This window comes from Homalodisca vitripennis, chromosome X (genome assembly GCF_021130785.1).
Source record: "Homalodisca vitripennis isolate AUS2020 chromosome X, UT_GWSS_2.1, whole genome shotgun sequence".
In the NCBI taxonomy this organism is placed as follows: domain Eukaryota; kingdom Metazoa; phylum Arthropoda; class Insecta; order Hemiptera; family Cicadellidae; genus Homalodisca; species Homalodisca vitripennis.
In genome coordinates, this window is record NC_060215.1 from 63,679,132 (window position 1) to 63,694,294 (window position 15,163).

At 31.9% G+C, this 15,163-nt stretch overlaps 1 protein-coding gene across 3 annotated transcripts in view; it reads right to left on the minus strand.

Moving 5' to 3' along the window:
• Positions 1–1,211: 1,211 nt before the first annotated feature.
• LOC124369085 (latrophilin-like protein LAT-2) overlaps positions 1,212–15,163 on the minus strand; it is a 381,707-nt gene continuing 367,755 nt past the window's right edge. For 2 of the 3 annotated variants that reach the window (XM_046826807.1, XM_046826804.1), the window contains 2 exons: positions 14,929–15,158; positions 1,212–9,801 (listed from right to left, as the gene is read on the minus strand). In XM_046826807.1, coding sequence (XP_046682763.1) covers positions 9,354–9,801; positions 14,929–15,158 — 678 coding nt within the window. In that variant the 3' untranslated portion in view covers positions 1,212–9,353. Of the gene's footprint in view, positions 9,817–14,928; positions 15,159–15,163 lie in introns of all 3 variants that reach the window. The other variant, XM_046826808.1, reaches the window with a different exon arrangement.

Consider the following 15,163-nt stretch of genomic DNA (forward strand, 5'->3'; position numbering starts at 1 on the left):
AAACTGGTTTAGAGCTAACGGTTTATCTATTAAACAAAAATAAAAACTGAAAATATAATTTTTCTTTAAGGCCGTATGATGAAGGACTAGTGGAAATGGAAACAGTTACTAGTACTAAGTTTTTAGGTATAAGTGTTGATCATCGGCTTACATGGAGTACTCATATAGACTATATCAAAACTAGGCTATTTAAAGTTGTATACTTGTTGGGACGATTGAAAAATTGTGTGACATCTCAATATATTAGAATGGCTTACTTTGCTTTTTTCCAATCAATAATTAAGTATTGCTTACTTGTGTGGGGCAACTCTTCAAGAATTATAGAAATTTTAAAATTGCAAAAGAAAGTCGTTAGAATAATTGACGGTTCAAATCCATCTGATCATTGTAAGCCTATTTTTAAAAGATTAGAAATAAATACAGTAATTAACCTTTACATATTTGAACTGGCTGTCTATTCCTTAAAAAACTACCTGACATGGTCCTAAATGAAAATTATAACACTCATACAATACCCGCAATAAAAATAAAATTAGTTTTCAGCACTGTCGTTTAAGTAAATTTAAAAAAAAAGTCATGTTGTAATGTGTAAGAAAGTGTATCATAAATTAGTTTTCAATATAAATAAATACCTGCAACAGGTATTCCTAAAAAATATTAAATTATTGGCTTTTAAAAAAATCCCTTTTATGGTTTTAATGAATTCCTAGAGCTTTCTGACACAACTTTTTAATGAAAATTTTTGTCCTGTTATTGTTACCCTTCGATTTTAACCATATGTTTATATTTTTTTGTTATTATATATGTTATTGTAAATAGTTTGTTGATTATTTAATAGTTTATTTACGATATTGATCCAACTGGAAGGCATAATTTGTAATTTGTAACTGGTTCAGTATATTTTTAAGTTAACTCAAACTATAATTTGTCTCTAATTATTGTGACAAAGAGTAGTATTTCGGCTTATTGACAATGTCTATGCATGTACAATGTCTACGACAATAAAAGAATTTGATTTGATTTGATATTTAGTACGCAGTCTGTTCTGGGCCTGAAGGCGTCTGCAGAAGTCAACAGGTTAAAGCTGCAGTCTGTTACTTAAGGGTGGTCTCCGTTTGGTAAGAAATTAGGTCTAACCTCTTTAATAAATCGTAATGTGACAATATTTCAGTCAGAGAGATACAGTACAAGGTGATTGTAATAAAACCCAATTTTATAGCAAAATAACACAGTTTATTTGAGGTGTTCCTCATAACAGGAAGGTGCCACTTACTACAACAAAGAATACATTATAGGATACAGCAACTTATACACAAATATAATAATATTCCTTATTTTTATTCTAAATCAGATGAGTTCACACTATTTATTATATAAGGTAATATTTTACATATGTTTTATGTCCACAAATGAAAAGTACTGTGAAATATTTTTCCTTGTTATGAAACTTAAATGTAAGGTATAATAATACCTTGCAATAAATAAGGTAAATTAAGGCCCGTATAACTATATGTTTCATTAGAAGCATAACATGTATTTTCGTAAAAGATGTAGTATCAAAAATTGAACTGATAAAAGCCATATTAAGGAAATAATGTAAGAGACTTGCTAATGGTCAATTAAAAACATCAAATGATATATAAATAATGACACAGAGTATCTACCAAAATATAAATCCGTATCCGTATGCGAATTGAAATTAAATGCTTTTTCATTGGCATTGATCGTCATAGTTTTCACGTACATGAAATTGATTATATTTTAAATCTGTCACTTTAACTTTTTAAGGCCTACATCAAATTTAATTATACTATGTGAAAAAGATGTATTTACAACTCTTATGAAATGATTAAAATTTCCTTTAAAATATGGTAGAGAAGTACATAAAACAGTTAATAAAATAAAACTCTATTCTAAAACAGATTCTCTGAAAATACAACATTAATAAAATACTCACACAATAAAACGGATACCTATTGTAAGCAACGATTGTGCTATGCTTAAGAAGGCCTACAATACAACACTGTGGTCTAACAGCATAAAATTACATAAACACAACATTTGTATATTTTATCAGAAATCGATCTTACACAAATCACCGTCTCCTCATCTTACAATCTCATAGAATCTTAATATCTTATAGATAACGACCATAGTAACCTTCTTACGGATAATTTTAATTCATAACTTTTTACAACACTAAGTCATTGAGTTTTGACATTCAACCACACTCACATACTAACGTTCACAGCAAAATCACACAAGTTTCCTTAGCCTTTCTTACTAAACAACACTTTACTTAATAATTATATATTCCTTCATCAAGTATCTTTAGCAAATATGACATTTACAGTACAGTAGCCACTAATACTTTATACAAAATCTATATTCTTACAGTTTACATAAAATATATCTTTGGTGAAGTTTGATTATGAGCATTTCAAAGAAATATATTAGTCCTGATTATTCAGTCTTAACACTTTATGCTAAATAAATGGTAACTTTCTACTCTATTTACACGTACTGGATGAGCGTTGTATATCAGGCGTTTATCAAATCTGTTACAGTTGTAACAGTTAATTTTCGGAATACAATATACCTAAGTTGGTCATACGTAATGTTTACAGTTGTCATGAGGATGATCCAGTCATTGCAATTAGAAATATTGAACCGAAAAGTTTGTGATTTGTCATTTTATTTTCCACGTTTTAGTGGATGGTTTTTAGTTACATATGTATGATAACTACAATATTACTAATTTATTATTTGCACGAATCTATACATTATATGATGATAATATCAGTTACAGTGTCAGTTAAAAAATTAAAATACACCCTCGAAAGGAAAACTGATAAGTGTTAAAGTTATTTTTATTGCACTAAAGTGCACTAATAATCCCATGCAATTTTAAACAAGATTATTAACTGTAACAAGTTGTTATTTTCGCTATAAAATATTCAATAATTCGTGTTCATACAATTCATAATATATCAAAGTGGCATGAAATCGAAAATTATTTGACATTGCAGTGACAACGTCATAAATAACTAACGCTTCATGATACGGCCAATACGCGAGAACAGAATGAGTTTCTTTCCTTTGATGTTTGACATGATAGTAATAATTTGGGAAGTCACCTCCGGGTTATGTACACATTGTACACGGTTTTCTATTTGCTCTATCAATAAGCGAGTGACGAAACATTAACTGAACCTGAAAGGGAAGTTATGGTCCAAAAGTCATAGATTTATATCGCATTCAATTAATTTTTATAGGCCTGCATACTATAACGTGGTGTGAATATTAATTAGTTTATTTCCACAGAAAAAACATAGGTTCATTGCTGAAATATATGGGCGTGGGCATATAAAGAAAAAAGAACTTTCCTAGTTCTCACCTGCCTTATAAAAATAAAAAAAAATTCTTGAGTAACTAAAACGTAATTCAACTGTTAATATTGTTATTATTTAAAATATACTATATTGTAAGTAAATAAAATAGACAAGTAAAATACACGTACATTTTTTAAGGCAATTATTTGAGGAGTTCATATATGATTTCACAATTGTTTTATCCATCCATGGTTTGACCCACAGAGTGATTTTACTTTGGGTAGTAACAGCATATGCTTTAGATGTAAAAAAGACAAACCCGGTGAAAACGTGTACTCCATTAACACATTTCCCCGTGATATAAAACAATCCGTTCAAACATATTTGTAAAAACTAAATTTTGACATTGGATCATTACAACCTCATGATATTTATAATAATGAATTTATAACATTGGATCGTATTTGTTATTATTATAATATTATTATTATTAATAAAGAATTGCAATTAAAAAAGGAAAATATTTAGATTTCACCAAGGTTCTGAAGGTGTTGATGTAATTGTTTGAAGTCTGGGTAAGTAACAAAGAAAACATGTGGTAAAAGTATATTTTTAAGGGGTTTATTCGTCTTTATCAAATAAACCTTTTGGATAACACAAGGATAAAAGTGAACTAACTGAAAATATAGCAACAGATAGTGCTTTTTTAAATTTTGTTTTTAAAATTAAAACACGATTGAGATTTTTAATATTCAAACATGAAACGTAATAGAACTTTATTTGTAAACTTTAACCTATTATAACAATTTCTGTTTGCTAAAAATTACACATTTATAAGCATTTTAATGATATGAAAATAATAAATTTAACTAACCAATTGCTTGTGTTTCTCTCTTCCAAGTAGGTTTATTGATTTCTAGACTATAGTTCTGATTGCCGTGTCCTGACATTAGAAAAAAACAAAGCGTAATTTTTTAAATTGATCTAGTGTTTGTAGGTGTCATCGATTGTAAAACACGAAATTCAATTAACATATTATTTGATAGTAAAAATGAATAAACTAAAATATATATGCGTTGATCAAAATGAGACTGCATTTTTTTATAATTTACAAGCACTATTTATCACATTTTAAAATTTGTTGGTTTATGAACAAGGAACTGAAACTAACTTCTTGGTAAATATTTATGCAAAAGACAAATCCTATAACCAGAAAAAAATCCGAGACTCATAAAAATATATTGAGCATTGAATGTTTCGCTTGAGCCAACGTTTAAGAAGTAGGAAGGCCCGTAGTGAAATTAAATGATTTTTACTATTATTTAAATAATTTTAATTATCTTTAGTATTTCAGTCTCAGTACCACTCTCTAATGGAGTGGGATTAAAATTGAACTAGCGCTTTGTTGGTTCTGAATTACGGGTGCATGAAATTCACGGTTTGTCACGTTCCGTTTACACTACGACAACACTCGGTTACTTTAGATTGAAGAACTTGGTGGGAAGAAACGCTGCATCGAGTTCCTTCGTGACAAATAATATGTATTAGTTCTGATGGATTAAGCTTGAAAATGCTATCTGCAAAAATATAAGGACGTTGTATTGTGTAAAGTAACGAACGAAATTATATGTTAAGTTTTGACGGTGGTTTAATCGTTTATTGTTTGAATATTTAAAATTTAATAATTCCGCTCATTCAAATAGCGTATTCCCTGAGAAAGAATAAATACTGAATATTGGATTCAACAAAATATTTTATATATTTTAAGTAGTAACCTGAGCTATATCGATTGTTTTTAAGGATATACCAAAGGAAACCGGAGGAATGTAACGGGTTTTAATTAGAATAAAATACGAATATAATGCTTAAAAAAAATAAAATCTATGTAATATTTTGTTTACAAATGCCATTTTTACGACAGTAATTTTTCATTTAAGTTATATTTGATTAAATAAACATATCTGCTTTGGGACTTAATTCATATAAATATTATGAAAAATACATATCCTTATCTTCAGCCATTATTTTTCACCCTGGTTAAATAATTACTCATAATGTCTAAAATAACAAAAATATCTAACGAAAATTTTTTTTCTCAATTGTCCTTGTCAAACACAACAAAATATAACCAAAATCTGATTGCGCCCCCTTAAGTAACTTTAGCTGGTGAATCAGTCTATAACATAACATTAATAGTATTTGACGTTCTCGACTGTACATACGGAACTCAGTAACGTATTCGGGAATTTTTTTTCTGCGTGTTACACACCAATATACTAGGATTCGTTTTTTGACTGCTTATTAACATATTGCTATAAAGAACTTCACTACAGATGTTTATAAACAATGATTGTGTTACGTTATCAATCTGTTGATGAGAATAATAGTTAAAACTTAATGTGTTGAATTTTCTTACTGTAAATAGGTCTTTAACAGCCTTCAGCAGTAGATATTCTAAAATAGTCAGATCATATATGTTGAGTTTGTTCAAAACATTCTCTAGCACTTTTACGCAGATAACTTCTTGATCATTGTGCATAACTACATCATAAATATTGCTAGCAACTAGCATGCTGTACATCGAAACGTGCCTCGTTTTAGTTTACGACGCAACAACGATCATAATTCACTTCAACCTCGAGGTTATGACTTATACAGTGTAAGTTGAGTTAACTTTTGTACACTCGTTACGCGTTCCTAAAAAGAATACCGATACTGTAGTGAACTTTGCATTGTATTTTCGTTAAGTTATTCAATTCAATTATCAGGTGGGATCTTACTGGTACACATGTATGAGAACACGTGTTGAATACTTAATACAATAATGGAAGTGATCACACACATATATCTATCACATATTATTCACTCTCTTTAAGATTGTGTTATATATATTTATATATAAACTTTATTTTTCGCTGTAGGTCCTTTAATCGGGTTGTATTTTGTTAAAGAATACTGTAATTTCATCAGAAATTACGATGATCCCTGTAGGTTTTATTGATTTTTGAGTGTTATTAATATAAATACAATTGCATTAGGTTTTGTTAATATAGTACTATTTCTAATATATTGGGATGTACTTAAAATAAAATAAATAATTAAATAGTAGTTTTAATTTCTAAATCTAAAGGATAAGGAAGTCGAATGTGAAATCGTGTATGCGGAGGACGTATTCAGGATGTACATCCTGGATCGTACAGGGTTGGCCGTGCCCCTTTACGACCTTAATTACAGTTGCTATTATAATATTATAGAATTACTTCATTCAATATTTTTAACTTTTTCCAGAATTTTAATTATGAAAATCATAATATAATGAGGTAATCATGCTTGGATTTTATTAAAAAATCAGCTGGAGGGAGGGTTAACACATTGTATATGAATAATTAATAGGAACAAGAAACTATGATAATATTAAACTGCAAAATAGTATCGGCAATACAATAAAAGAATCGAATATAAACTATTAAAACTTATTGTCCTACGTTAGGTCTCATACATGTGTACTAGTTCACTTAATGTTTCGGTACACAAGTTGAAACACAAGAACATTTCAATATCTACAATTTAAATAAAAATACAAAAGCGGTTTGTTTTAAAGTTAATATTTCTTTATGGATACACTAACTTTAATTAATAAAAACTCAACAAGGAATTAGTAGAAAAATGTAACATCTGTTAAAGGAATAATCATGGGTAATAACTGTATGGAAGTCCTGATATTTTAAATTGTACAAAACCGACGTGAATTACTCTGTCATAATTCAGCCTGACAATGCTTTCAATTTGATCTATAATGTTACTGTTCTACTTCCCATACGAAAATGTAGTAAGAAATTATAAATTTTAAAACGATATGCTTCAACTATGCATAGCTTCTAAAACGTTAGTGTAATAATTGCCCCAAACAATCATGTTCTACATCTTAAAATATTCCACAGAAAAAAGGAGTTTTAAGCAACAGTGAATTTGTAAACATTTTTAACTTGATCATAATTATTTAAAAATACGTTAGATGTCATGAATGTAATAATAATCTATTTAGATATAAGTTTAATGCTTATGAAAATAGAAAAATAAAGAATAGAAAATGCTAATAGAAAAAGTGAAGAAATACTTATACCATATATACTGATGGTTTTTTGTGTGTGTGGGATTATTAGTTTGTAAATCGCGTATGCGCCTATAAAACACCATGTGTTGAATTTTTTACAATAATCCTTTGATAGATATTAAATGTATGTTGTATGATTCGTACATTTCGGTAAAAATTCTCTTTTAAATGAGTAATTTTAAAATAAGTAGTTGTTTTAACTACTTACGTATAGCACTTTGTTAGTATTACAGAGGACTAGATTTCATAATACGCATACACATTTGAATTATTTGATATAAATATTATTTCTTTACTGACACTATAAGTGTTAATTATATTAATATGAGTGCGTTTTGCCAAGAGTTCGAAGAAAACATTATTAACTTTAATATAATATTTTATTTTAGACAAAATATGAGGTTTTTAGACAAAATAGGCCAATTGCAGCTATTAGAGAAAAACCAAATAATACTTCTAAATATTCCAAATGTTGGCCAAGTGTTACAGCCTTCACGGATTTCATGTCACTAACTTTAATTAGTACATTTACAGATTATTTGTTAATATAACCAAACACTTAAAGCATATGAATTTTTAGTTACAGCTCGTAGTTACTCAAAAGATTGACAGCGTGACTCTTTTAGATAAGGTCTATTAACTTGAAGAACGAGTTTTTAGTTTACAAAGTTAGTCTATGATCCATATATACTGGTACATTAATGTATACATTTCTAAAACTCACTTAACATGTGAAGATCCTTATGTGATCTTGCCTTAAGTCTAAGATATGATAATTGTGGTCCACATTTGACCTATCAACAAAATTTACGGTGTTGTTCAATGTGTCGTGCCCATCGATATAAAACTACTTCGACTAAACGCTGTTATCCTGTAGGCTTTCAACAACTCCAAAATCCTATTCTCAATTTTCCAGCTATAGTCAATAAGTACCCTTTAACTTCCGGGAATCTATTTTCAGCTAAATATTATTTTGTTATCCTACATTAAACGATGATCTGAAGTTCTTAAACTCTTCAGATACGTAGAAAAGGAATTTAGTATTCTTATACAATTGTGCTCAAAGAAAAAACTGATCTAAAAAAACTTGTGTTTGTGTTATACATGATTTAGTACAATAAAACAAAAATATAGGAAAAGTGTTATGAAAGATCAGCCCTGTTGGAGACACTAGTCTTGTAGTAAGGAAGGTTTTGGAAGGTTTTGTAGTAAGGAAGAGTTGGAAAAAACTTAATAAACTTAATGTCCTGTGAAGTTTTTCCGCTTCTTATCCTAAACGAAAAAAATGTTTAAGTACGCTGTGGTGAAAATATATACTGTCCAAAGTTAATGTACATATCAATAGTAATAATCAATATAAACGTATACATTGTAATATGAAATTACCATAAAACAGGACTGCATTTCTTGTCAAGCCCGATCAATATTTTTCTATCGAATATTATTTATGGATGTGGGTATCATGTGACTAAGATATTCCTATACAGACTTGAACTTAGATAAAACTAGTGAAATGAAATAAACGGTAGTGATTACAATACTGTTCTCTGTAGATTTTGCATTTCCATAACTTTATATTAAATAGGATGAAGATTGTTTAGGGCGTGCTCTGTTGATTTATAAAAGAAGATGAAATAAGAAAATCTGAAAAACTGCTTACAATTATCCTAAATTCCTTTTCATCGCATTATAAAACCTCAAATTCCATACTAGGATTTAGGGCAATTCTGACCTTTGAATCAATCCACATCTGTAGGTGACCATCGGATGCTACGTGACTGTTATAGGGAACGAGAGAAGGAGGTACGGAGCCGTTGATACTCAGCGTGCAGTCGGTGTAGTTTTATATTTATGGTCGTGTCATGTGTAATAAATGGGACAATAAATGTAAAAAATTCAAGTTGTTTTTATAAAAGCTCTTCACAATGAACACGCTTAGGGGCGCTATGTGAATCTTCACCGACCAACGGTATCTGACTCCAGACGTGAACGTCGTAGCATGAGGGGGTTGGCGAGAACGTTGGCGTGGTAGAGGGTGAGTGTGTGGGGGAGGATATAGTGGAAGTAGAGGAGTGAGATGCCGGTCCAGTGGTTGTAGCATCACTTTCGCGTCGTGGAAGATAATGAGTATCTTGTGGCTGTGGAGGTCCGGCGACCATGTCACTTTCGCTGCGCGCGGACGGACCTGGACCAGGACTGGAAGTGGAGTGTAGCCGTTCTGGCGTGGACACGCTGAGGTGTGGGGGTGGCTGTTGCCGACATGGCCGGGGCTGTTGTCTAGGACTTTCTGGGGAGTGTTCTGCTGTCCCATACCCTTGATCTGTAGGAGCAGGGGGCGCAGAGGGTGCCATGAACCTGCGCAATTATTACCTATAATTTGTTAACTTAAAGTTCACTTCAATAATTCCAAAACTTTTACTTTAAATATTGGACAGAACGGTTAAAAAAAGTTCAAAAAACTGAAACTCACATGTGCTTGTACTTTACGTAACTCACATGAGCTCGAACTTTACGTAACTCACTAACAGTTATTGATTTTTCACTGTAAACGTATAAATAACCAGATGTTGTACAGACACTTTTATGAGGATATTTATGTCAATCATATCCTGCAAAAGGTACAAAATGTTAGAGTAAGTGGTCAATTATATACAATTTAAATCTGCAATCTAAGAAAAAGTCTAAACGTACCTATCAATCGAAAATGGTTTATAGTTAAATAATTAAAATAGAGTTAAAAGAAATTATGATTTAAAAACAAGACTCCTTTACCCATACTCATCACCAAACCCTTTACTGCCTTATGATACTAGAATAGTAAAACTTTAAAAATCAAAATATTACCAAACATTTTGGTCTGACTTTAAAAAAACCTCTCAACTCAAATCACTTAGTACTTTTTGTGCATGCAAACCGGGTGATTTATACAACAAGACATAAGTAACTATTAGCTTTATAAACAACAGTGCTTATGTATTCAGAGAAGGTGCACCTGGAAAATATAACATAAATATCTTGCACAATGTATTTTCTCTTAAATTTATTGGCCCCAATCTTACCAACAAAGTGTTGCGAATAACTCAGTTTTGTACAGTTTTATTAATCCTACAGTTCTATACTCCTAATCCCTGAACACTTACTTTATAACATCACAAACTTCTCCAGTAATGCTCTTAATAAAAATACTTCTCTCTAACCAGAAGACCACAAATCACGGCTCCGCGAGGTGTTGTTGCCACGACATAAGTATTGTTACCACGAAGTGTTGCTACTATGAAATTTGACGACCACGAACCTACCTAAGTCAACCCAAATGAATTAGCTTTAAGCCAAGACAATATAATTAATAAATTACAAATTGCTTCAAGGATTAAACACGTGTAACTTAATTTGCTGGTTTAAACAATCAAAACAACAAATAAGAACTAAGTTATTTCTATAATTTACTGTACAATACGTTAATATTTAAGTTAAATTTTAAAAGAAGTTCTTGGCTTAGTAACTATTATTATATGCAACACGAATACTTACGATCAGCGCTTGCAAGATTTTGTCCTTATGGTGGATATCACCACAGTTGTACCGGATATAATTGTTTAACTCAGCCACGTAAAACAATTCGAATTGTTCATGACGATTGTTTATCTTACTATAAAATATTATAATTTATTATACGTGGTATAAGGATGAAATGATTTATTACAGCTCATCCTACAGAAGAACCAGTTTAGCTAACTGTAGTGTTAAATGATCTTCAGCTCCAGCTATCCGTAGCTGCAACTTGATATCATAAGCGAAGTATAAAGCTGAAGCTGACAGTTCAAGATACATGTGAAGGTCCAAAATTGTACCCTGAAGTTATTCATAAGTTGGTAACGAAACTCTCAGAATAAAATTCGTCATTTTAATTACTAAACGTCCTTTCTAAAAACATTAGGATAAAAGTTTAGAACTGTAATTAATATCCAGGATCTTTCTCAGATTAGTCTGTCAAATGGAATTGGAGTTTAAGGTAAGTATCCACCTGTCCTTATCATTGAACCACAGTCCTCCCATAATGTTGCGTTTGTGTGAACACATAAAATGATAAATCTCTCATCAAAGAATATAACTTACATTTTTTAATATATCTGATATGACATATTTTTGAAATATTTCTAAGATGCGTTTTTGTACGATCGGGTACACAAACTTAGTCTTCTAGATTAAAGGAAGCTCTTTTCAATATTCTGCACCTGTACAACTATACCAGCACAGGACCAACGTTGCTAGATGTACATTTGATAATGAACGCAGGATTGCCGGCAACCATACCCCATTTGTGTTCTTAATGGTTCACTGAACAATGTCAACCGACAAGGTAGGGATATCAAAGTTTGAAACAATTGACAATATAATTGGTTCAGTCTTATCCACAATCTCACCCAACTTCCCTTCTCCAAAAGTAGCTATTCGGAAGATATGTACTCTCTAAACCCTGAGCACAGCACACCTGCGTCAGTGACATTCCAGTTATGAAACTTGACAGCTATGACGGCTGGAGTTTACTATTAAATCGGACCTAAATACGTCCAGAAGTTGGTGAGTGTATCCGATCGCTTTCAAAATTTCTATAAAACTGCCTTCTTCACTACTTATTTCTCTTGTTTCAGACCAGCATACACTTTATACTCCTACAAAACTATACTTCAAGTTCCAGATTATTTAAGTTTTACTTGAAGAATTGCTTCCTTTAATGGGTGCACTATTGTTCGTACACACAATAATCGAAGAGCCTCAAAGCCTTAGGGACAGTATTTTTATGCAGTCATAAATAGATTAAATTATAGTAGTGCAGCGGTTTAGAGTAACCCAAAATTGTCTGTTCGATAGTGCAAAAGGCAAGATTCGAATACTGACATTTTGAACCATAGAATGTCAGCTATTCGAACCATCATAGCAACATCTTATGTGGAAAATAAAACCGATTATGTGTTCTCTTTTCAGTATTCATTTATAGTTTTACAACAGTTTCTATAAAGCTAGTTACTATGTGTCATTTACCTATCCTTTTTTTACAGACCAAATCAGCAAAATTCATTGCACTGTCTTCTGGAAATATTAGTATGAGTTCTGAGCAACAAAAACTTCCCATAATTTCAAGAAGGAATAATTAAGTGCTATAGTTTGAGAAGCCTGTCAGATACTTAATATAGAAACTACGGGTATGGTAATGAGTGAGTGGAGCAAGTGGCTTTTTTACAAGGACATGACTGTTCACCATTCGCATATTCAAGAATTAGCAACAACTTCTTTGCTTGACTTTGTTATCGACAGCAAAAAACTAAAAGGCTACATTTCAAATGTCGCGACAACGCGAACGTTGCAACGATGCCTGACGTTGCATAGAAGGTTCCACTGTGACACCGATTGCGTACAGGTCCTGCTATTTGAACGATGAAGTAACCGCGACACTATACGTTACAACGAGTCCAGAGCGGCTAATTTGTAATTTTATTATTTTCTTCTCTTCCTCCAATAATATTTGATATCGATTGGGAGTTTACTTCTATTCCACAATTTTTAATCAGTAACAATGTTTAATAGCTTATATTTAACAACCATTTTAATCCATAGATAAAACATGTTTTAATATTTTCCACTTTAATGTTATTACTAACATTGAATTTATATCTTAATCGTGAAACCATACATTAAAATTTTTTGTATTCCAGATTTGATGTAGTGTGTAATATTGAACCTGAATAAGGGTTTAATACCAATATTCTAATTTAATGTATCAGTATAAATCGTTAGATTGCAACGTTACATTCTTAATTTGTCCGTCTCTTAATCCAATATGCGCTACAGAGTGATGTGTACCGAAATGAACATGGAGTTTTGTTGCAACGGATCTGAAATACGGTACCGCACATCGACAACTCGTTGTGACGATTCCGCTTCTAGGACGGTTTGGCACACATCTAGCGGTCACCTGCCACCACCCAGACAAAATCTGGTTGAAGCATGGTGGGCGTGGCGTTTCCGACCAGGCGTTTCGCGGTGACCTGATTATGCAGGACGAGTTCTCGCCCACGTACAAAATGGTGTGGTGACAGGGCTATGACCCAACGTCCCACTCCCTGGCTGTATAATAAAGTTGCTATAACCAGCAATGGGATTTATACCCGATTAACTATGCATTGGTTGTTCATGGAAACATTAGACAATCAGTATTTGTCACTTACCTACTACACTAGAATATACTGCACGTCCGTCTTCTAAGAACACTGTGGGTGGTAGTATTAGTGAGGATGTAAACTCTGTAAGTTAGACGTTGTCGTTCCCATTTGTACGTATATACATAGTAAACTTAAACGTAGTATGTAGCTGTGTACGGTACGTTCAGCGTAGCTATATCGTTGGGGAGAGAGGAAATGTCAATTATCCCCATTACACGTCACATGTATGCTGTTTGTATATACGGAACGGGTGTATACAAGATATATAATTACGTTGGCCATTTACTTTTACTGGCAGAATTCAAGCTTGCTAGACTAGCAGGGAAGGGTTTTTGTGTTCAATGACACAGTATGCTTAATATACGTAAATAGATTTGGCGAAACGAGGCGTGCGGACAAAAAGCCTCATTTAACCCAAATCTATTTCCTGTAATTATTTGTACTGACCTAATTAACGTTTTAAATTATTTTAATAACTACACAAATTACTTAATCAGCCTAGTACATTTTCTATAAAGCTCTGTATAGTAGCCATACTGAAATAGGATCTGGTTCTTTGTCTTTCTATATATACAATCCACAAAGCACTCAGATATTAATTACCTGAATAAGAAATCTAAACAAAAACATTCAGTTTCAAGGATTTACATAAATGTATTCCCTCTCTATGCCATACTGCACTGAGCTTCCGAAGATGTATACAAAGGGGATTTGTAAACATACTTAGTGTACAAAGAGCATTCACTATATCCTCAAAAGAGTTTTAGCTAGCATTAAAGGTTTGAGGATTTAGAACTGGTAAAGTATTTGCGTTTCGATTACAAAATGGGTGAATAAAATGCAGTTTTCAACATGTTATACGCCGAAGAATCATGAACAATCTGTGAGCAATGTCTTAAGAAATAATTAGTGGTTAAAGAATTAGGAGCTAAAAGTTAGTAAGAGTATCACAAAACGTAATGCACATTCAAAATTGTAAATCACTTATATGTGAACTATTTAAGAATGACAAACAAAGATCAGTTTGAAACCTTTTTTATTGTTTACATTGTATTTATAATAACGAAAGAAAGCAACCGAATACTGTGTATGTTGTTTATACAGTTTTTTAAATGCTATTGACTATGTGGCGCCCAACATCAAACTACGCGTTAACCGGATTAGTATCACAAATTTTCAATATGCTATTTAAAGATTTTTGGTTTGACCGAAACCTAACTATAACAGTAAACAAAATCTCCAAAAGGTTATAAATAATTACCTCCACGACGTGTCTTCACCTTCCTTTGAACTATTGTCCTCCAGGTGAAGGCTTCTGCTGCGGGACATGGAGCAGAAGACAATAGGTTGAGGTGCTTGAGACAACCGAGGAAGAGTAAACGAGGACGAGTAGCCAGACATATTCGTCCTTGGTCTGACGATTTCTGTCCTTAGTTCCCTCATCCTTTCTTGATTAGCCCTTGCTCGTACACCGCCCCAGGCTATATCTCCCTGTA